A 21,676-nucleotide genomic window follows, 5' to 3' on the forward strand; every position below is an offset into this window, starting at 1 on the left:
AGCCCTCCAGGCTCCTCTGCCCATGGAATTCTCCAGGCCCGAATACTGGAGTGGATAGCCTTTCCCTTCTCCAGCGGATCTTCCCAACTGTGGAGTTAGACCCGGGTCTCCTGCGTTGCAGGCAGATTCTTTACTGTCTTTGGGTAGGAATATACATTATTGCAGCCACTATAGTAAAGATTATGGAGACTGCTTACAGAGTTAAAAAAGGAACTTACATATTGTCCATCAGTTCCACCTTTGTGTATTTATGCAGAGGGAGTAAAATCATCATTTCAAAAAGGTATCTGTGCCTTATGTCTATAGTAGTTTATTTATAATATTCAAGAGATGGAAACAACCTAAGTGTCCATTGATGGATGAGTGGATAACAAAAATGAAATATATATGGAATATTATTCAGTATTATATAACCATAAAAAAGATGGCTATATTGCCATTTGCAATATAGCATTATACTAAGTGAAATAAACCAGGGAAAGACAAATCCAGTTGTCCCACTGTGTCCACTGAGGAGTGGATCCAGGACCCTCTAAATATACTGAAGTCTAGAGGCCCATATTGGAGAAGGAAATGGCAACCCACTCCAGTGTTCTTGCCTGGAGAGTCCCAGGGACGGGGGAACCTGGTGGGCTTCTGTCTATGGGGTCACGCAGAGTCGGACACGACTGAAGTGACTTAGCAGCAGAGGCCCATAGTCAGTCCTCTGATTTTGAAGTTTCCCCATTTGTGGATTTCATCCAACTACACAGAGCATATGATTCTGTGTGTGTTTATTGAAAAGTATTCCTGTAAAAGTGTACCCAAGCATTCAGAATTCAGGTTGTACCACATTTACCTGTACTGGATGGTTATGCTTACATGTTGAATCTTTAAAACAATAACACCAACACCAAACAGATACAGACAAAGGATTAGTGACTGCCAGACCAGAGCAGGGTGGGCAGATGAATGAAGGATGTCAGAAGTTATACACTTCTAATTATGAGGTGAGTAAGTCCTGGGGATGTAAGGCACAGTATAGCGACTCCAGTTAACATGACTGTGTTGAATATTTAGAAATTTCCCAAAGAGGGCATCCCTGGTAGTCTCCTGGTTAAGAATCCACCTGGCAATGCAGGAGACAGGGGTTTGATGCCTGGTACAGCATTGCTGCACACATGCTATGGAGCAACTAAGCCCATGTGCAGCAATTACTGAGTCTGCCTGTTGCAGCTACTGAAGCATTCCTGCCTTAGAGCTTATGCGCTGCCACAAAAGAAGCTATTGCAATGAGAAGCCCATCCAAGACAACTAGAGACTAGCCCTCGCTTGCTGAAACTAGAGAAAGCCTGAGACCAGCAACAACCACCAAGCGAAGTCATAAATGAGTAAATAAATGAAAAAAGAAAATTCCAAAAGAGTAGATCTTAAAATACTCATCACAAGAAAAAAAATCACAGTCAGATTTTCTGAGGCTTGGAGATCTGCTTCCTTACAGTGTCACAGGTTGAGATGTGTTCCTGGTAAAAGCCATTGACAGAGGAGGGAATTGTAGAGGGAATTGCCTTTCTCCTTGGGCCACATCCAGTCCTTCTGTCCTGCGCTTAGTGAGAGCAGCTGCTTCTCAGTTTTATCCCAACTCCATTTCCTGAACACAGTCCTGTGGAGTAATTCTTTCATGTGTCAGATATAGAATTGTGATGGCATTCCCTTCCTCCAGTAAAGTCAACGTGAACTTCACTGTCACTTCTTTGTTTTCAGATACTTGGCATGGAGTTCAGGATGAGGAGACACCTTCTGAACAGAGTGAATCTGTAGAAGGAGTGTCACAGATTAGGACTCCCAGGGCAGGTTTGTCTCCTGAAAAGGTCCAGCTTTGTCAGATGTGCATCCCAGTTTTAAGAGACATTTTGCACTTGGCTGAAGAGGAAGGAACAGATAGTGGGCAGAAAGCATACACATGTGGGTCATGTGGGAAACAGTTCTATTTCACTGCAAACATTCAGCAGCACATTGGAGAGAATCCCTTACACTGTATCATGGAGAGACCCTCATTTTTGAAGAACTGCACAGTTCTTGCATCAGGGAATCTCTCTACCTTCATGGAACTTGGGAATGAATTCATGGGAAATATGGGAGCTCAGCCACAGGCCACTAATACCAGGAAGAAACTGAACAATAGTAAGGAATGTGAAGCTATTTTTCACAGTGGAAAAAGTCATCAGAGCTGGGGAGAAGGCAAGATAGTTTCCAGCCACACAGTCATACTTGTTCAGGATGAGCGAGTCCTCACTACTGAAGGGTTTTGTAAGTTCAGTACATGTGAGAAAGCCAGCACCCAAAGAAATAGCCTCATTCAGCATCAGAAAGTTCATGCTAGAGAAGGGCTTTATGAATGCAGCCATTGTGGAAAAATATTTAGCCACAAATCCCATTTCCTTGCACATCAGAGATTTAACTGTGGAGGGATGCTTTATGACTGCAGTGAATGTGGAAAATCCTTTAGCCAAAGGAAATATCTCATTGCCCATAGAAAAATCCACACTGGAGAAAAGCCTTATGAGTGCAAGGAATGTAATAAATTGTTTATACAAAAATGGAACTTAATGGAACATCAGAGAGTTCACACTGGAGAAAAGCCTTATCAGTGCAAGGAATGTGGAAAATGTTTTGCCCGCAAATCCAATTTCCTTACACATGAAAGACTTCACACTGGAGAAAACCCTTATGAGTGCAGCAAACGTGGGAAAGCTCTTACTATTAGCTCTGGTCTCTATTATCATCTGAGAGTTCACACTGGAGAAAGGCCTTATGAGTGCAGTGAATGTGGAAAGTCATTCATTACTTGGTCCATCCTTTCTAATCATCAGAGAATTCACAGTGGAGAAAGACCTTTTGAGTGCAGTTCCTGTGGGAAATTCTTTAGCCGAAATGAACAGCTAAGTGCGATATGAATGTTCACACTGGAGAAAAGCCTTATGAGTTTGAATGCAGTGAATGTGGGGAATTCTTTCGCCAAAAGGCACATCTCAATGCCCATAAGAAGTTTCATGCTGGAGAACAGGCTTATGAGTGTAATAAATGTGAGAAATCTTTAACTGCTAGGCTGAACCACCAGTGTCCCCAGAGAGTTGACACTGGAGAAAGGCCTTTTAATTGCAGTGAATGTGGAAAATGTTTTACTAGTAGCTCGAGCCTTCTTCGTCATCAGAGAATTCACAGTGGAGAAAGGCCTTACGAGTGCAGTGAATGTGGGAAATCTTTTATTGCTAGGTTGAGCCTTCGTGATCATCAGAGAGTTCACAGTGGAGAAAGGCCTTATAAGTGCAGTGAACGTGCAAAATGTTTTACTAGTAGTTCGAGCCTTCTTCGTCATCAGACAGTTCACAGTGGAGAAAGGCTTTACGAGTGCAGTGAATGTGGGAAATCTTTTGTTGCTATGAGTGGCATCCAGTATCATCAGAGAGTTCACAGAGGAGAAAAACCTTATGAGTGCAGTGAATGTGGGAAATCTTTTACTGCTGGGTGGACCCTTCGTGATCATCAGAGAGTTCACACTGGAGAAAGGCCCTATAAGTGCAGTGAATGTGGGAAAGCCTTTAAGCAAAGACAGCTCCTCCACACACATTGGAAAATCCACCCTGGAGAAAAGCCTTAGGAGTGCAAGGAACGTGGTCAATCTTTCACCTGAAGTTGCCGCTTGATTAAACATCAGGGAGGTCACACTGAAGAAAGGGCTTTGTAAATATTGCAAATATGTCTGACAATGATGTCAAAGAAGTTTGAGGTGGTGACAGAGTGGTCAGAACCTGTGAAGCAGATGGACCCTTCATAGAGCAGAAATTGAGGCACAGAGATGCCATGTCATCTGTTTATGATCCCTGTTGAAGGGATAAGGATCTGAGATTGAATGCCACGTTGCACTCCTCCCTTGCTCTATGCTCACCAGGTTTGAGGACTGAAAGAACCCCTTCTCCATCCTGACACTTCTGCTCCCTCTGCCCCCACCCCATGAGCCGTGCTTACATCACAACCCATGCTGATGGTCCACATTATCTTTTCTCTGGAATCAGCATTGATTACTTTTCTGTGGATGACTCCATTTATCTATCCATCCTAACCAATGCTTTGATTCAGTTTTTATCATTGTCTTTAGAGAAAGAAAGGGCTTCCCTGGTGGCTCAGACGGTAAAGAGTCTGCCTACAATGCGGGAGACCTGGGTTCGATCCCTGGGTCGGGAAGATCCCCTGGAGAAGGAAATGGCAACCCACTCCAGTACTCTTGCCTGGAAAATCCCATGAATGGAGGAGCCTAGTAGGGTACAATCCATGGGGTCGCAAAGAGTCGGACACGACTGAGCGACTTCAGTTTGAGAAAGAAGGGCTGTCCAGCTCAGAGAGGCAGAGGGACTTCCACAGGAGCTCACTACTGCCACACCTTTCATGAGAGTGGTTACACTGCACATGTCCACTGGCTTTTCTTTTGCCCCTCAGAGCAGGGACTCCAGTTCCCATATCCTGACTATGAGCTGTGCACACCTGACAGCTCTATCACCACAAGGGGATGCAGCCTCATTTCCATGTGTGCACATCTCCCACTAACACCCTCCGACTTGGGAAGTTCTTCACAGAACAACAGCACTAAGCTAGGGACTCTGGACCGACTCATTGGCATTTCCCCAGATTTGACAGTGGCCTCACCGCTGTCTGCGGTGATTGGTTTCCCAAGTCTTGCTCATCTTCTTCACATACCCACCTCAAGATGTCCCTGTTCCCCTGTTACGTGGTTGACCTGCTCACTGTTTTGGGCAGTGTGAGGGACACTGGAGGCTTGAGAATGTCCAGTGTGGCCCTCACATGGTGCAGTCTCTAAAGCTCTTCTTCCTTTACCCCTTTACTCATCTCCTCACTTTTCCTCCTACCCTTCCAGAAAAATGTTACTTAGCAAAATAATGCTTATTTATTAGTGTGAATTTGTCCTCACTTTCTGAGACCCACACTTGATCAACCTAGCTTTAAAACTAACAGGAATGCAAGGTGACCCCTCCCTTGAAGACCAAAACCTCTTGTGTTAAAAAATCGTTATGGTTTTAATTACATTTTTCTCAGATTATTTATTTACCTAACGGTGCCATGTGGCATGTGGGATCTTAGTTCCCCCAACCAGCAATCTAAACCATGTCCTGTGATGTGGACATGGGGAGTCCTAGCCACTGGACCGCTGGTGATTCTCTTTCTCAGGATTCTTGATGTTAAATTTTTGTTTTTCATGTGTCTGTCTTTTACCTGTGTGTCTTGTTTCATTAGATTTCTGTTCATACTTTCCAACTTCTGTTTTGTGAAATTAGGCTATTTTGTCTTATTTTGACATTAGGAAAGCAAGGAAATAACAAATACGTGTTAGATTTCACTCATTCATAAATGTGAGTGGCTATGTTTTCTGCATGGAATTGTAATTCAGAATACTGAAAGTTTGTGTTCTCAATTTTTATACAATGCATAATGTAATGGCCACATACATTATACATGTTTTTGGTAAGTTTCATTTATTAATATATGTTGCCTTCAGATATAATTACACAGTATATCAATCCCTGTTTTGTAGTGTTTGCCAATTTCCCTGGTGAAAATATTCACACCATTACCAGTGTCAAATTGCTAACATAATTTCACTGAAATGGAGTTGGGAAGCATTGCCTGTAACCCACCATTGAATGCTTTTTCCCCCTTATAGGCCCAGTAGCCACAAAATGTTTTAGGAATGTACCTAGTAAACCATAGTACAGTGATTATGAATAGATTTTTCTAATTTGAAAAATCGTTTACTGGTTGTATAGTTGACTTAAATTTTGTGTATGTACATTTAAACATTTTTATGTACATCCTTAAAATCAGTTTCCTTCTGCCATGTTAAACTCATCTTCAACATTATAATTACTGATACAAGGGCCTACTCTACTTTAGTAATAACTGTTTTCAAATATATATATAAATGGAATGACTGTGTTGGACCCTTCCTGTATATTCTATCATTTATCATAATTATACACATTTTTTGTTTGTATCATGATTTACCTAGTCATTTTTAAGTTTTGTAATCGCAGGTTTCACATCTTTCAACACATAACTTCTTAGAATGCTTTTCAAAAATAAACCTTTTTGTAATGCCAGCAATTTATTACTCTAGAATGTATTCTAAATATCAGTGTTTATCCGCACAACCCGAGGGCAGTGTAACAAAAGGTTGAATTTTCACACCCTTTAATGCAGCCTGAATTTACTAACTCATGTACCATAGCACAAAGGATGTGTGACCGAAGTGAGACCTTATTGGGGAAATACAGTGGGACGTGCTGACCCAATACAGCAGGTATGGGTACAGAATTCACAAGCAGTGAATTTTGGGGGCGCCAGGCATGTGATAGGATGCCCAAAATTGTGGTGTGTGGACCAGACACAGTCACACAGTTCTCATAGATCCCGTATGATCAGGTAAGTGCAGATGGGATTAGAAAGACAATCTTTCACATCACTTCAAGTTTGATGCACTGATTGTGTTCAGATTAGTGACTGAGTCACAATTGTGTTATAAGCTGGAGATTCACATCTGTGAGCAGCTTTGTTTAGCAGAGAACTTCGGGTTGGGTTTTTGAAGCTTTATGGGAGGTGTCGTCATTCCTTGAGCCCTTAGCATTTGGACTAAAGTTTGTCAAGGTTCGGTCCCCAGAAGATGTGGGCAAGTTCTTGCTGATTATCTTGCTAGATAGCAATCATTTGGTGATTTATATTTTTCTGGTGGGTAGGAGGAGCAGTGGGGTGATGGGTGAGGGGATTAGGAGGAAGAGCCTTGGAGACAGGGAGAGGTCCACTTTGGATATTCCTAGTCCTTCAGGGTCCCTCACTGTGCTCAGGATAGTGACTGGGACAGTTTGGGCAAGGTATATCCTGAAGTGGGTTCATGAAAAAGATGGGCAGAACCTTGGAAAGAAATCACTGCATACGGCATGTGGTAGAGGCCATTGTCACATCTGGGGTGACACTGAAGACCATGTGTGGCTTGTTAGTTTGGTGCCCCTGTCACTTTGCACAACATCACAACAGGAAACGCGTTTGCACAGAGATGTGAGCTGGGGAAGGTTGAGCTGGAGGCCCAGTGAAGATGTAGACCCCAGAATAAGTAGTTCATGGTTGTGACACAGTTGATGGTGTGCATGCTGGGAAATGCAGAAGAGAAGTCAGTGCATCTGTTTGGTGTAGTGTAAGCACTCATCAAAGGCCTGGCAGCTGTGTGTCCTTGTAGAAGCTATTCAGCTGAGATGCAGACCCGTTCCTCCACAAATTTGAAGAATAATGATAGATTCTGAGCCCAGGGAAGTTTGCATAAATAAATGGGATCATTCACGTTAAAATTATGAATGTTTGTTCCCACTGAAAAGAAAGGTGTGTCCATTGGCACGGGGCTGTGGTATGACTAGGGCTGTTGTGGGGAGGGAGACAGGGTGTCAGGACGTGTACATGGTGTTCTTTGAGTCTCCATTTGGGTAAGGTGGTCATGGGGTACAGAGACAAGACTTCAGTAAATGTGAAGAAATTATGATCTAAAGATAGAACAATCACTAGCTGAGGCCAGGGCAAGAAGGTAGTCATTGACTGATTAGGCCTTACGATAAAGATGAAAAATCAGCCATGTGAGTAGGCTATAGTTGAATCCGACTGGTTGGGCAGGCGATGTTCAGAGAGCAAGAGAACAGCCATTCTGTGTGCCCAGATTATACATCGGTGTTTCTCAGTGAGTTGGGTACAGATTCTGCAGGCAAGAGAGCGTTTTCTGGCTGTACAAAAGCAGTGCTTTCCCTCTTGTCCACCTGCATTAGGTGTGCCTAGTATCTCCTTTCCAGATTCCCAGTCAGGGTGCTTTTTTTTTTTTTTTTTTTTTTAAGGCAAGGCTTTGTTGGGACTTGAGCTGTAGCACCAGAGAGCAAAAACGTGTAACAGGTTCCATTGCTTGGTCTCAGAGGGGCCCTTTCTGACATTTTTATTGTCCTTGAGCAAAGTTTGCAAAATTAATTCAAACTTTTTTTTCTTCTTTTTTTTTGACTGGGACAAGGGGCTTGCTGCATCTTATTTCCTGGAATACCGATTGAACCCAGCCACATGGCAGCAGCGAACATGGTAAATCTTAATCACTGAACCACCAGGGAATTCCCCCAAATGGCTAACACTTCAGGTTGTATGCATTTCAAGAGCAATTGTTCAGTCTCTAAGTGGTGTCAAAGTTTTTGACCCCATGGACTGCAGCATGCCAGGCTTTCCTGTCCTTCACCATCTCCTGGAGCTTGCTCAAACTCATGTCCATTGAGTCGGTGATGCCATCCAACCATCTCATCCTCTGTCATCCCCTTCTCTTGCTTTCGATCTTTCTCAGCATCAGGAATCTTTTCCAGTGAGTTGACTTTTCGCATCAGGTGGCCAAAGTATTTGAGCTTCAGCATCAATCCTTCTAATGAATATTCAGGGTTGATTTCAAGATCACTAGGATAATGTTTGTTTGCTTCCAGTTACCAATGGTGGATGTCAGCTTGAGTTGGCTTTAAGGAGTGAGGCCATGTGCAGACACTTCGGTGGTCAGTAGCATTAAAGACAAATAGTCTTAAGCCCTTCCTCCGGTCCAGAATCTTCCACCCACCTAAGAAGGATCAAGCCCTTCCTCCGCACAGGCAGTTTCTCAGTGCTTCTCCCCTCAGCGGTTTAGCTTTTCTTGTTGGTCTTCTAGTGTGGGGTGCCATTTCTTGAGGCCTTGACACTACATTTCCCAGAAGACCATGTGTTATGATGGCGTTCAACCAATGAAAATGTAGAATCTGGACATTCCTTGGAGGCCAAGCATCCGGCAGTAGACTTCTGGTCTCTTCTTGGCAGGCATTTTGATTGGTGTAGAGATTGTGGTTGAAAGTCTTTGTGTCTCATATTCGTGCATGTCACATTCATGTCTGCTGTACAGTAAAGTGACTCAGTTACATGTATATATATTCTTTTTCTTATTCTTTTTCCTTATGGTATATCACAAGATACATAATATAGTTCTCTGTGCTATAGAGTAGGACCTTGTGCTTTATTCATCCTGTATATACTAGTTTGCACTCCCAATCCTTCCCTCACTCAGCTGCCTCCCACTTGGAAATCGTGTCTGTTCTCTGTGTCTGTGAGTCTGTTTCTTAGATGTATTCATTTATGTGATAGTTTAGGTTCCATATATAAATGATATATGGTATTTTTCTTTCTATTTCTGACTTGCTTCACTTAGGATGATGATGTCTTAAGTCCATGCATGTTGCAGCAAATGGCATTATGTAATTATTTTTTATGAACTCAATAATGTTCTATCGTATACATGTACCCTATTGTCTTTATGCATTCATCTGTCAATGGATATTTAGGTTATTTTCATGTCTTGGCTTTGAAATTTTTTTCTTCCTGTTTTTTCTGCAGTTTTATAACGTCTATTGATGTACAAAAGTTTTTCAGTTTTTTCTTTTTTCCCTCCAATTTTCTTGAGGTTCAGTTGACACATTATATGATGTAACTTAAGGTATAAAGTGGTAATTGTTCTTTTTTTTCAAGTCCAGTTTGTCTATTTTTTCTTTTGTCAATTTTGCCTTTATTGTCATAGGCAAGAATTTATGGCTGAATCCAACATTTTGAAATTTTTCCCTTTTTTTTCCCCTAAGAATTTTGTGATTTTAGCAGCAGCAGCAGCAGCTCTTACATTTAGAATGCCTTTTTGTATATGGTATAAGACTCTTCATTTCATTTTTGTACATGTGGCTATCCAGTTTTTCCAACATTATTTGGTAAAAAGCCTCTCTTTATTGAATGGTAATGGTCTTCTTGTCAGTAATTATTGGATCATATATATGAGGGTTGATATTTACAATCTGAAGTCTCCATTCTATTTCATTGGAGTGGATATATGTCTTTATGCTATTAGCATGCTGTTTTGATTACTATAATTTTATAATATGGTGTGAAATAAGCCTTAAGTGCCTTTCATGAATCCCACTTGGTCATGATGTATAATTATGTTTAAATAGTTTTTGAATCAGTTTACTGACGCTTTGTGTTTTTGAATTTATGTTCATCAGAGATATTAGTGTATACTTTTTCTTTACGTTTTTGGTTTGATATTAGAGTAATGTTGGCCTCACAGAATTAGATAGGAAGCAGTCTCTCTGTTTCTGTCTTCTGAAAGGAGTTGTAGAGAATTGTATATCTTTCTGAAATATTTGTCATATTTCACCAGTTAACCAATCTGGGCCAATTACATTCTGTTTTGGAAGGTTATTCCTGATACAGTTACTTTAACAGATGTATATATATTTAGATTGTGAATTGTTGTGTGGGCTGTGACAGACTGTATATTTCAAAAAATTAATCCATTTCATTTAGATTATCACATTTATTGTCTTGGAAATGCCCATGTATTTCATTATGTGTATAATGTGCATTATCTCTGTAGGGGATTTTCCTCTTTCTTTCTTTAATTCTTTCTTCTTTTTTTTTTTTGGCTGTGCTTCGAGGCATGTGAAATCTTCATTTCCAAACCAGGGATCAAACTGTCCCCTTCTGTGGAAGTACAAAGGTTTTACTACTGGAACACTGAGGAAGTCCTCCTTTATTTTTGATACTAATAATTTATGCCCTGTCTTGTTTTTGTGATTAACCTGACTAGAATCTTTTTTATTTTATTGGTCATTTTAAGGAACCAACTTTGGCTTTGTTGATTTTTATCTTGAATTTTTAAAATTATTTCTTCCTTTGGATTTTCTCTTTTTCTAGTTTCCCAAGGTGATTGCTTTTAGATCTTAATTCTTTCTAATATATGTATTCAGTGCCATAAATTGCCCTATAACCACTGCTTTCACCACATGCACATTATTTTGAGAAGTGCTGTGTTTATTTCAAGATACTTAAAAATTTACCTTGAGATTTCTTTTTTGACCCTTGTTTTCTTTGGGTTGTTTCATTTCTTCTCATTGTGCGATTTGCCAGCTATCTTTCTGTAACTGGTTCTAGTGTGATTCCATTATATTCTGAGAACAGACATTGTCTGGTTTCTGTTTTTTCAGACTTGTTAAGGTATCATTTTTTGGCTCATGGTGTGCTCTGTCTTGTAAATTTTCCATGTCAGCTTACGATTATTCTTCTGTTAGATGGAGAAGAGTAGTAGTCTGTAGAAGTCCCTATATCCAGTTGGCTGTGCTGGGTCTTCATTTCTGTGCAGGCTTTCCTCTAGTGCAGCAGGAGGGGGTACTCTCTAGTTGTGATGCACAGACTTCTCATTGTGATGGCTTTTCTTGTTCAGAGTATAGGCTCTCAAGCATTTAGGCTTCAGTAGTTGTGGCTCCTAAGTTCTAGAACACAGGCTGTGTAGTTGTGGCACACAGACTTAATTGCACTGTCGCGCGTGGGATCTTCCCAGACCAGGGATTGAACCTGTGTCTCCTGCGTTGGCAGATGGATTCTTTATCACTGAGCCATCAGGGAAGCCTCTGGTTAGATATTAATGTAGTTAATAGCACTTTTTATTGTTTTGAATTCTGTTAATCTCTATCGTTTTTCTTTAATGTATATTTGGGTTTTATTTAAAGTACATTTTGTTGTTTTAAATTTCATTTACTTAAAGATTTATTTTGGCTGTGTTTGGTCTTCTTTGCGGCGCACAGGCTCTGGAGTGTGCAGAGTTAGTAGTTGCAGAATGTGGGCTTAGTTGCTTAGTGGCATGTGGAATTTTAGCTTCCTGACCGTGGATTGAACCAGTGTCCCCTGAATTGCAACGCTGATTCTTTACCACTGGACCACTAGGGGAGTCCTAAAAGGGGTTTCTTAGATAACATATGGTTGAGTCCTGTTTCTGAATCCACCCTGATAATGTCTCTTTTAATTGGTACACTGAGACTATCGATGTTTAGTATATTGATATAGTTTGATAAATACCTACTGTGTTTGTTATCATTTTCTAAAATTGCCCTTGTTCTGCATTCCTGTGTTAGTCTACCACTCCTTCTCTTTTGGTGTTAATTGAGCATTTTGTATGATTTTATTTTCTCTCCTTTGTTTGCTTACCAGCTATATTTGCTTCTCACCATTTTTTAATTTAGTGGTTCTAAAGTTGTGTTATGTATTAACAACTGATTTAAGACCACTTCCATATAATCCTGTATGACTTCATGGGTAGTTTGAATAAATATATATTTGCATCTTGTGGGATCTTACTTCCCCTACCAGGGATCGAACCTGGGCTTCTGGCAGTGAAAAATGTGGGATTGTAACCACTGGGCCACCAGGGAATTCCTACGTAACTAAAAAATATCCTAACTGAGGTGAGGTTCCATGGTTGCCTAGTGGGTAGGACTCCATTTTTTCACTGCTGTGGACCAGTTCACCCCAGCTGTTACCTGTTAGATATGAATAGATATTTTTCCAAAGGAGACATGCTGATGGGAACCTTGTACATAAAAAAACACGCAATATTACAAATGGTAGGGAAAATGCAAGTCAAAATGACAGATACTACATCACATGTTATAACATCTGTTATGAAAAACACAAGAAATAATGCTGGTAAAGATGTGGTGAAAAGGAACCCCTTGTGCAGTTTGTTTTGATCCTTTGTTAAAATTCCAGTCTCTCTGCTTACATTGTCCTTCGAGTTTCAATGCTGTCTGCCCTATCCATTAGTAGACATTAATTAGCTTATTAATCATAATTGTTTAAAATTACCAATATGATCATTCCAGTATATCTGTGGTATTTGATTGTAGTTTTGAAGCTTTGTCTCTTCAAACTCTGTTTTATGGGACACTGTAGAACTTCAGTAGGCTCAATAGTTGCAAAAGAGTTATATCAGTTAGATTCTGCCAGAGCAGTTATGTTTACGTGGGGAGTTGAACTCTTAAAAAAGTTTGTACTCCATCCACCGTACATCCTTTTCTCTGGTTCCAATAGAGATTATTTATTCATTTACTCATTTTAACTTCTTATTTTATATTATAATTCGGTTGATTTACAACGTTGTGTTAGTTTCAGGACACTTTTCATAGTATTTAAAGATTATTTAAATGTTTTTGTAGTATTTGATGTCATGTATTGTGTATTGAGTTCCTCTGAGCCACTGTTACTGTTCTTTTGTCCTAACTTTGTTAGGACTTGCATCATTTTGACTCTTGTAACTGGGAATGGAGAGTCCTTGGGCCTTATGGGATGGACATGACTCTGGTCTCTGCAAAAGAGCTTGGAGATTCTCTGGCCCAGATGAGTGTCAAGTGGGGAAGGACTTGTTATCAGGTCTTTGTTCGTCATACCAGGAACATATGACTTCCATTTTTTGACTAGTGTTGTGGTGCCATTGCCAGTGGCTACAAATGACTTCTCTTGTCTTTCTCTATTCTTGACATTCTGCCAACTTGTCATTTCTACTACTTTACATTCTTAGTCTGACTCCAGCTTGGGATTCATCTCCCACCACCTGTGTAAACCTCATGTGGTCTTCACATTGTTTTCCCTGTGTTACTTGGTGGCAAAATTGTTTATGTCCTCAAACATGCATGTATGCTTGTTGAACTCCAGCTGCGTGTTGCAGCCAGATTTTCAGTGGCATGGATGAACAGTATACTTCTCTACAGTGTCACAAGTCACCAGAGGATGTAGTCCTGATAAATGCATTGAGAGAAGAGTGCTTTGTAGAACATGCCTTTTGCCTTGGGTTACATCCAGTCCTTGTGTCCTAGACATGGAGAGAGCACTTGCTTCCTCAGTTTGACCCCAACTTCATATCCTGAACATGATTCCATGGACCTGTGTATGCTTTCTGCTCCCCATTTTTCCCCACTGCTTCTTTCATGTGACAAATATACAATTGTCGTGATATCATTCCCTCCAATAAAGTCATCTGGAACTTCACCATCACTTGTTTGTTTTCAGGTTCTTGGCGTGGAGTCCAGGAAAAAGAGACACCATCTGAAGAAATCAAACCTGCAGGGGTGTTACAGTTTTGCACATCCAGGGCAGGTTTGTCTCCTGAGAAAATCCAACCCTGTGCGATGTGTATCCCAGTCTTGAGAGACATTTTGCACTTGGCTGAAGAGCAAGGAACAAATGGGGAGCAGAAAGCATACACATGTGCGGCCTGTGGGAAGGAGTTCTATTTCACTGCTAACATTCAGCAGCACGAGAGGCAGCGCGTTAGAGAGAATTCTTTCCTTTGTAATACCGAGAGACCCTCATTTTTAAAGACCTTCACAGTTCACCCAGCAGGGAATTTCTCTACCTACATGGATATTGGGAATGACTTCATGGCCAGCATGGGAGTTCAGCCACAGGCCACTAATACTGGGAAGAAACTGAACAACAGTAAGGAGGGTGAGGTTGTTTTTCACAGTGGAGAAAGCCATCACAGTTTGGGAGAAGGTAAGGTAGTTTCCAGCCACACAGACATTCTTGTAGAGGATGAGAGAGTCCTCATTAGTGAGGCATTTTGTGAGGTAAACAAATGTGAGAAAGCTGGCACCCAAAGAAGTAATCTCATTCAGCATGTGCAAGTTCACACTGGAGAAACGTCTTATAAATGCAGCCGATGTGAAGAATTTTTTAGCCACAAATCCCAAATCCTTTCACATCAGAGCTTTAATTGTGGAGGAACGCTTTATGACTGCAGTGAATGTGGGAAATCCTTTAGCCGAAGGAAATACCTCATTTCCCATAGGAGAATCCACACTGGAGAAAAGCCTTATGAGTGCAAGGAATGTAATAAATCCTTCAGACGAAAGGGGAACTTAATTGAACATCAGAGAGTTCACACTAGAGAAAAACCTTATCAGTGCAAACAGTGTGGAAAATTTTTTGCCCGCAAATCCATTTTCCTTGCACATGAGAGAATTCACACTGGAGAAAACCCTTATGAGTGCAACAAATGTGGGAAAGCTCTTACTACTATCTCTAGTTTCTATTATCATCTGAGAGTTCACACAGGAGAACGACCTTATGAGTGCAATGAATGTGGGAAATCTTTCACTACTTTGTCAACTCTTTCTAATCATCAAAGAGTTCACAGTGGAGAAAGACCTTTTAAGTGTAGTGAATGTGAAAAATTCTTTAGCCGAAAGGAACATCTCAGTGCCCATATGAACGTTCACACTGGAGAAAAGCCTTATGAGTGCAATAAATGTGGGAAATCTTTTACAAGTAGGTCAAACCTTTGTAATCATTGGAGAGTTCACATTGGAGAAAGGCCTTTTAAGTGCAGTGAATGTGGGAAATGTTTTACTAGTAGCTCAAGCTTTCTTCGTCATCAGCGAGTTCACACTGGAGAAAGGCCTTACGAGTGCAGTGAATGTGGGAAATCTTTTGTTGCTTCGAGTGGCCTCCGGTATCATCAGAGAGTTCACAATGGAGAAAGACCTTATGAGTGCAGTGAATGTGGGAAAAATTTTACTGCTCGGTCGACCCTTCGTGATCATCAGAGAGTTCACACCGGAGAAAGGCCTTATAAGTGCAGTGAATGTGGGAAGTATTTTACTAGTAGGTCGAGCCTTCTTCGTCATCAGAGAGTTCACACAGAAGAACGGCCTTACGAGTGCAGTCAATGTGGGCGATCTTTTACGACTCAAACATACCTCTATGATCATCACAGAGTTCACATTGGAAAAGGCCAATGAATGAAGACAGTTCCTCCTCATCCATTGGAAAATCCACATTGGACAAAAGCCTTTTGAGTGCAAGGAATGTGTTAAATCTTTCACCTGTTGGTGCCACTTGATTAAACAACAGAGTTCACACTAGAGAAAGGGCTATATGAATATTGCAAATATTGCTGACAGTGATGTTGAAGAAGTTTGAGGTGGTAACAGAGCTTGAAGAACCTGTACAGCAAATGGACTCTTTCTCAAGTGTAAACTGAGGCACAGAGAGTGTATCATCTGTTTGTGATTTCCCTGGAATGAATAGGCATCTGGGATTCAATGTCAGGTTGCCAGGTTTAGGATTTAGGGAATCTGGTCACTTCTCTCCTGCGCACCCCCTTTCCTCCCCTTGACACACCAGGTTTGAAGACTGAAAGAACAGCTTGTCCATTGTCACCCCCCCACCCTAGGAGCCCAGCTTATACCCCAGCCTCATGCTGATTGGACAGGATTGTCTTCTCTGCCATCCAGCATTGATGTCTTTCATGTGAATTACCACATTATCTACCCATCTAAACCAATGCTTTGGTTCAATTATTATTATTGCCATTTGTGAAAGAAGGGGTGTCTGGTTCAGAGATTTAGAGGGACTTACACAGGAGCTCACTACTGCCACACCTTTCATGAGAATGGTTGCTCTACACTGCAAGTGCTTCTCTTCTGCCCCTTAGAGCAGGGACTCCATTTCCTGTGTCCTGACCATGAGCTACACAGACCTGAAGCCTGGATTAACCCCAGGAACCCCAGCTTCATTTCCACCGATGCACATGTTTCACTAACAGCCTCCCACATGGAAGGTTCTCAGGGACAGTGGCATTAAGCCAGGGACTTTGGACTGGCTCATTTTTATTGCCCTAGGTTTGGAACTGGCTCCACCACCATAAGCAGTGATTGGTTTCCAAGGTCCTGTCTACCTTCTTTATATAGCCACCTCAAGAAGTCCTTGTTGCCCTGTTATATGGTTGACCACTCATTGTTCTGGGCAGTGGCAAAGACACTGAAGGCCTGAGAATGTCCAGTGTGTTCCTCACATGGCGTGGTCTCCAGGATTCTTCTTCCTTTACCCCTTTGCCCATCTTCTCACTTTTCCTCCCACCCCTACAGAAAAAAGTAGCTCAGAAAGTAATGGTTGTTTATTAGTATGAACTTGCCCTCCCTGTCTGATCAGCCTAACTTAAAAACTAGCCCTGAATGCAGACTGACCTCTTCCATGAAGACTAAAACCTCTGAATAAAAAAATCACTATGATTTTAATTGTCTTTCTTCTCAGGATTTTTTTTCCCCTTCACTGTGCCATGTGGCTGTGGGATCTTAGTTCCTTGTCCAGGAATCTAAAATGTGCCCCTTGATATGGACATGTGGAATCTTAGCCACTAGACTGCTGGGGAATTCCCTTTCACTGGATTCTTAATGTTAATTTTTGTTTTTCATGTGTCTGTTTTTCACCTGTGTGTTCTATTTGGGAAAATTTCTATTCATATTTTGGCCTACTTTTGTTTTCTGAGATTTGTTTTCTCTCTTTTTTTGACAAGAAGGAAAGCAAAGAAACATCAAAGACATCTGTTAGATTTCACTCATTCACCAGTAATGTGAGTGAATTTTTTTCTGCATGCAATTGTAATTCATAGTACTAAAAGTATATGTTCTAAAAGCTTAGGTAATGTAATGGCCACATGCATTATACATGTTTTCAATAAATCTGCTTTATTCACATTTGTTACCTTAGTCTTAAGGTCAGACATTTAATTGCACAGTAAATCAAACCCTGTTTTGTAGTGTTTGTTCGCCAGTTTCTTTGGTGTTAATATTCCCATCCTTTCCAGTGTCAAATTGTGAACATAATGTCACTGAAATTGAGTTGAAAAGAATTGCCAGCAGCCCACCATGTATGCTTTTTCCCCCTTATAGGTCCAGTATCCGGAAAATATTGTAGGAATGTAGCTAATAAATCACACTAGAATGATTATTGATAGATTTTGCTAAATTGTTTTAAAAATCATTTACTGGGTGTAGAGTTCATTTAAATTTTATGTATTTAAGATGTTCATTGGACATACTTGTGTACATCCTTCAAACCAGTTTCCTCTTGCCATTTTAAATTTACTTTCAACATTATCATTACTGATGCAGGAGTATAGTCCGCTTTAGTAATGACTGTTTTCAAATATATATATATATATATAATTGGAATGACTGATGGACTCTTCCTGTATCTTATACCATTTATCATATTTATACACATGATCACTTTTTGTGTTTGTGTATCATGATTTACCTAGTCATTCTTAAGTTTTATAATCTCAGGTATCATGTTTTTCAATATGTAACTTCTTGGAATGCATTTCTAAAATGAAGCTTTTTCGTAACTCCAGTAACTAATACAAGAAAGGATTCTAAATATCAGTGTATATCAGCACAGCCTGAGACACAGTGTGACAGTTTGAATGCTCACACCCTTTGACGCAGCCTCAATCTACAAACTCACATAGCATAGAACGAAGGAGGTATGACAGAAGTGAGACCTTGTTGGAGAAATACAGTGGGACGTGCTGACCCCGCACAGCAGGTGTGGGTACAGAATTCACAAACACTCCAGGGAGATTTGGGGCTGGGCGTGTGATACAGATGCCCCACATTGTGGTGTGTGGGCCACACACACTCACACAGTTCTTGTGGATCCTATGTGATAAGGTGAGTGCAGACAGGCTTGCAAAGAACAAGTTCTGACATCACCACAAGTTTGATGGTGCACTGATGGTGTTTAGTTGAAGGACTGGGTCACAAGTGTGTTACAGGTGAAAATTCACACCTGTGAGCAGCTTTGTTTCACAAGAACTTGGGGTTGGGTTTTACAGGCATTATGGGAGGTATCATTCTTCAGCCCTTAGCATTTGGACAAAAGTTTGTCCAGGATGGGTCCCCAGATGTTGGCACATTCCTTCTGGTTATCTTGATAATTAATAATCATTTGGGGATTTACATTTTTCTGCTGGGTAAGAGGAGCAGTAGGTTGATGAGTGAAGTGGTTAGGAAGAACAGCTGGTGCAGAACGAGAAGACCTTAGGATTAAGAGGGAAGGCCAATCTTGTGTGTAGGATATAGTTGATTAAGACTGGTTGGGCCAGGGGAAGAGCTAAAGAACAGCTTATTTGGATGGCCTGAGTATATATTGGTATTTTTCACCAAGTTGGGCACAATCACAAACCACAGGCAAGAAAGCCTTCCCTGGGGGGACCAAAAGTAGTGCTTTCCCCCTTGTCTACCTGCTCAGGCCTGCTCAATATCTATCTATATTCAGGGTCCTGGCTGACATTGTTTTTTTTTTTTCTTCCTCAGACTAGGAAGAAAAACGAATAACAGGTTCCCTTGCTGGCTCTTTGAGGGGCCCTGTCTGACATTTTTAGTGTCCCTGGCCAAAGGTTACAGAATGACTTTTTCCCCTGGCTGCGCAAAGGCACTTACTGGATGTTATTTTTTGGACCAGTGCTTGAACCCAGACACATGGTGGGAAACACCAAGTCCTAATTACTGAACCACCAGGGAATTCCCCAAAATAGCTTTAACACTTCAGGCTGCATGCCTTTCAGAAGCATTAGGATAATATTCATTAGCTTCCAGTTTCCACTGGATGTTAACTTGGGTTGACTTTTAGGTGTCTGAGACCATTTGCAAACACTTCAGTGACCAGTATCATTAAAAACAAATGTTCTTAAGCCCTTCCTCCTGCCCTGGATCCTCTGCCTGCCTAAGGATTGAGCACCTCTGTCACAACAGGTAGTTTTTCAGCTCTCCTACCTCAGTGGTTTTCCTCTTCATTCTTCCAGTGTTGTTTTTCAGTTGCTCAGTCGTGTCCAACTCTTTGCGACCCCATGGACTGCAGCACGCCAGGCTTCCCTGTCCTTCACCATCTCCTGGAGCTTGCTCAAAGTCACGGTCCATAGAGTTGGTGATGGCCATCCAACCATCTCATCCTCTTGTGCCCTTATCCTCCTGCCTTCAGTCTTTCTCAGCATCAGGGTCTTTTCTAATTAGTCGATTCTTCGCATCAGGTAGCCAGAGTATTGGAGCTTCAGCATCAGTCCTTCTAATGAATATTTAGGATTGACTGGTTGGATCTCCTTGCAGTCCAAGGGACTCTCAAGAGTCTTCTCCAACACCACAGCTCAAAAGCATCAGTTCTTTGATGTTCAGCCTTCTTTATGGTCCAACTCTCACATCCATACATGACTACTGGAAAAAACATAACTTTGACTAAGTTGCTCCACAGCATGTGGGGTTAGTTCCCTGATCATGGATTGAACCAGTGTCCCCTGTATTGTAAGACAGATTCTTAACCACTGGGCCACCAGGCAAGTCCTAAAGTGGGTTTCTTGAAGACAACATATGGTTAAGTTCTGCTTCTGGATCCATCCTGAAATATTTCTTTTAATTGATGTACTGAGACTATCCATGTTTAGTATATTGGTGTATACTTGGATTATTAATTAATACTGTATTGATAGTATACTTGGATTAATATCTAACATATTTGTTATTATTTTCTAAAATTGCCCTTGTTCTTTTTTAATTTTTTTTTTTCATTTTCATTTTTTGGCTGTGCTGGGTCTTGGTTGCTGCCTGGACTTTCTCTGCTTGCAGAGAGAACAGACTACTCTCTAGTTATGCAGGCTTCTCATTGCCGTGGCTTCCCCTGTTGTGAATCTTGGGTTCTACGGTGCATTGTCTTCAGTAGTTGCTGCTTTGGGGCTCTAAAGCACAGGCTCAATAGTTCTGGTGCACGGACTTAGTTGCTCTGTGGCATGTGGGATCTTCTGGGATCAAGGGTTGAACCTATGTCTCCTGAATTGACGGGCAGATTCTTTACCACTGAGCCACCAGGGAAAAAGCCCTGCCCTTGTTCTCTGTTCCTTTGTTAATCTACCACTCTCTTTTTTTGTGGTGCTAATCAAACAGTTGTATGATTTTATTTTCTCTCCTTTGTTAGCTTATCAGCTCTATTTGCTTCCATTTTTTAATTTAATTGTGCTAAAATTTGTATTATGTATTTATAAATGATTAAGGAGTGCTTCCTTATGCTATATGGTTTCATGGGTAGTTTGAAAATATATGTATTTCTATATAATACACAGATACAACACATATATATATACATGTATGATCCTGTGGTTTTTTATTGAAAAGTATTCATGTATAAGTGGACCCAAGTATTTTAGAACCTGTGTTCCAGGTTTACCTGTACTGATTGATTATACTTACTTGTTGAATCTTTAAATCAATACCACCACCACCAATCAGATTCAGATAAAGGATTAGTGGTTGCCAGATCAGGGTAAGGAGGGTAGATGAAATGAGTTGAAGGGTGTCAGAAGTTACACACTTCTAGTTTATAAGGTAAATCCTGAGGATGTAATGCACAGCCTAGTGACTCTAGTTAACAAGATTCTGTTTTATATTTAGAAATTTCCTGAGAGCATTCCTGGTGGTCTGGTTAAGAATCTGCCTGCCAATGCAGGAACAGGGGTTCGATCCCTGGTGCAAGCAGATCCCATATGCTGTGGAGCAACTAAGTTCATGCGCCGCAACTGCGGAGTCTGCCTGTTGCAACTACAGAAGCATTCCTGCCTCAGAGCCTGTGCTCTGCAACCAGAGTTGTAGTAAGAAGCCGACGCATTTCAACTAGAGAGTAGCGCCTGCTTGCCGAAACTAGAGAAAGCCTAAGACCAGCAATGACGAACAAGAGAAGCCATAAATAAAGAAACGAAAAAAGAAATTGCCAAAGGAGTAGATCTTAAAAGTTCTCCTCGCACACACAAAAAAATTGCAGTCAGAGTTTCTGAGTTCTGGAAGTATACTTTCTTACCATATCACAGGTCCAGGAAGTGTGTTCCTGGTAAAAACCATTGACAGAGGAGTGAACTGTAGAAGCCGCCTTTCACCTTCAGCCACCTCCAGTCCTG

General features: G+C 41.1%; 2 protein-coding genes across 3 annotated transcripts in view; both read left to right on the top strand.

Moving 5' to 3' along the window:
* The window catches only part of LOC129546374 (zinc finger protein 552-like), a 33,735-nt gene extending 12,576 nt beyond the window's left edge, over window positions 1-21,159 (top strand). Inside the window, exons 4-5 of one of the 2 annotated variants that reach the window (XM_088830378.1) lie at window positions 8,090-8,154; window positions 13,963-14,045. In XM_088830378.1, the coding sequence (XP_088686504.1) occupies window positions 8,090-8,154; window positions 13,963-14,002 (105 nt within the window). In that variant the 3' untranslated portion in view covers window positions 14,003-14,045. Of the gene's footprint in view, window positions 1-8,089; window positions 8,155-13,962 lie in introns of those variants that run through there. The other variant, XM_088830377.1, reaches the window with a different exon arrangement.
* LOC129546395 (uncharacterized) lies at window positions 2,816-5,210 on the top strand. Its single transcript, XM_055411304.2, has one exon. The coding sequence runs from the start codon at window positions 2,933-2,935 to the stop codon at window positions 3,638-3,640; it is 708 nt and encodes a 235-aa protein (XP_055267279.2). The 5' UTR covers window positions 2,816-2,932; the 3' UTR covers window positions 3,641-5,210.
* Window positions 21,160-21,676: the final 517 nt, after the last annotated feature.

This window comes from Moschus berezovskii, chromosome 22, assembly GCF_049115385.1.
Source record: "Moschus berezovskii isolate FMDL1 chromosome 22, NW_MosBer_1.0, whole genome shotgun sequence".
NCBI lineage: Eukaryota > Metazoa > Chordata > Mammalia > Artiodactyla > Moschidae > Moschus > Moschus berezovskii.

Excerpts from the sequence above, each read along its gene's own strand:
- LOC129546395 (XM_055411304.2), top strand. The coding sequence starts at position 2,933 with ATGAATGTTCACACTGGAGAAAAGCCTTATGAGTTTGAATGCAGTGAA.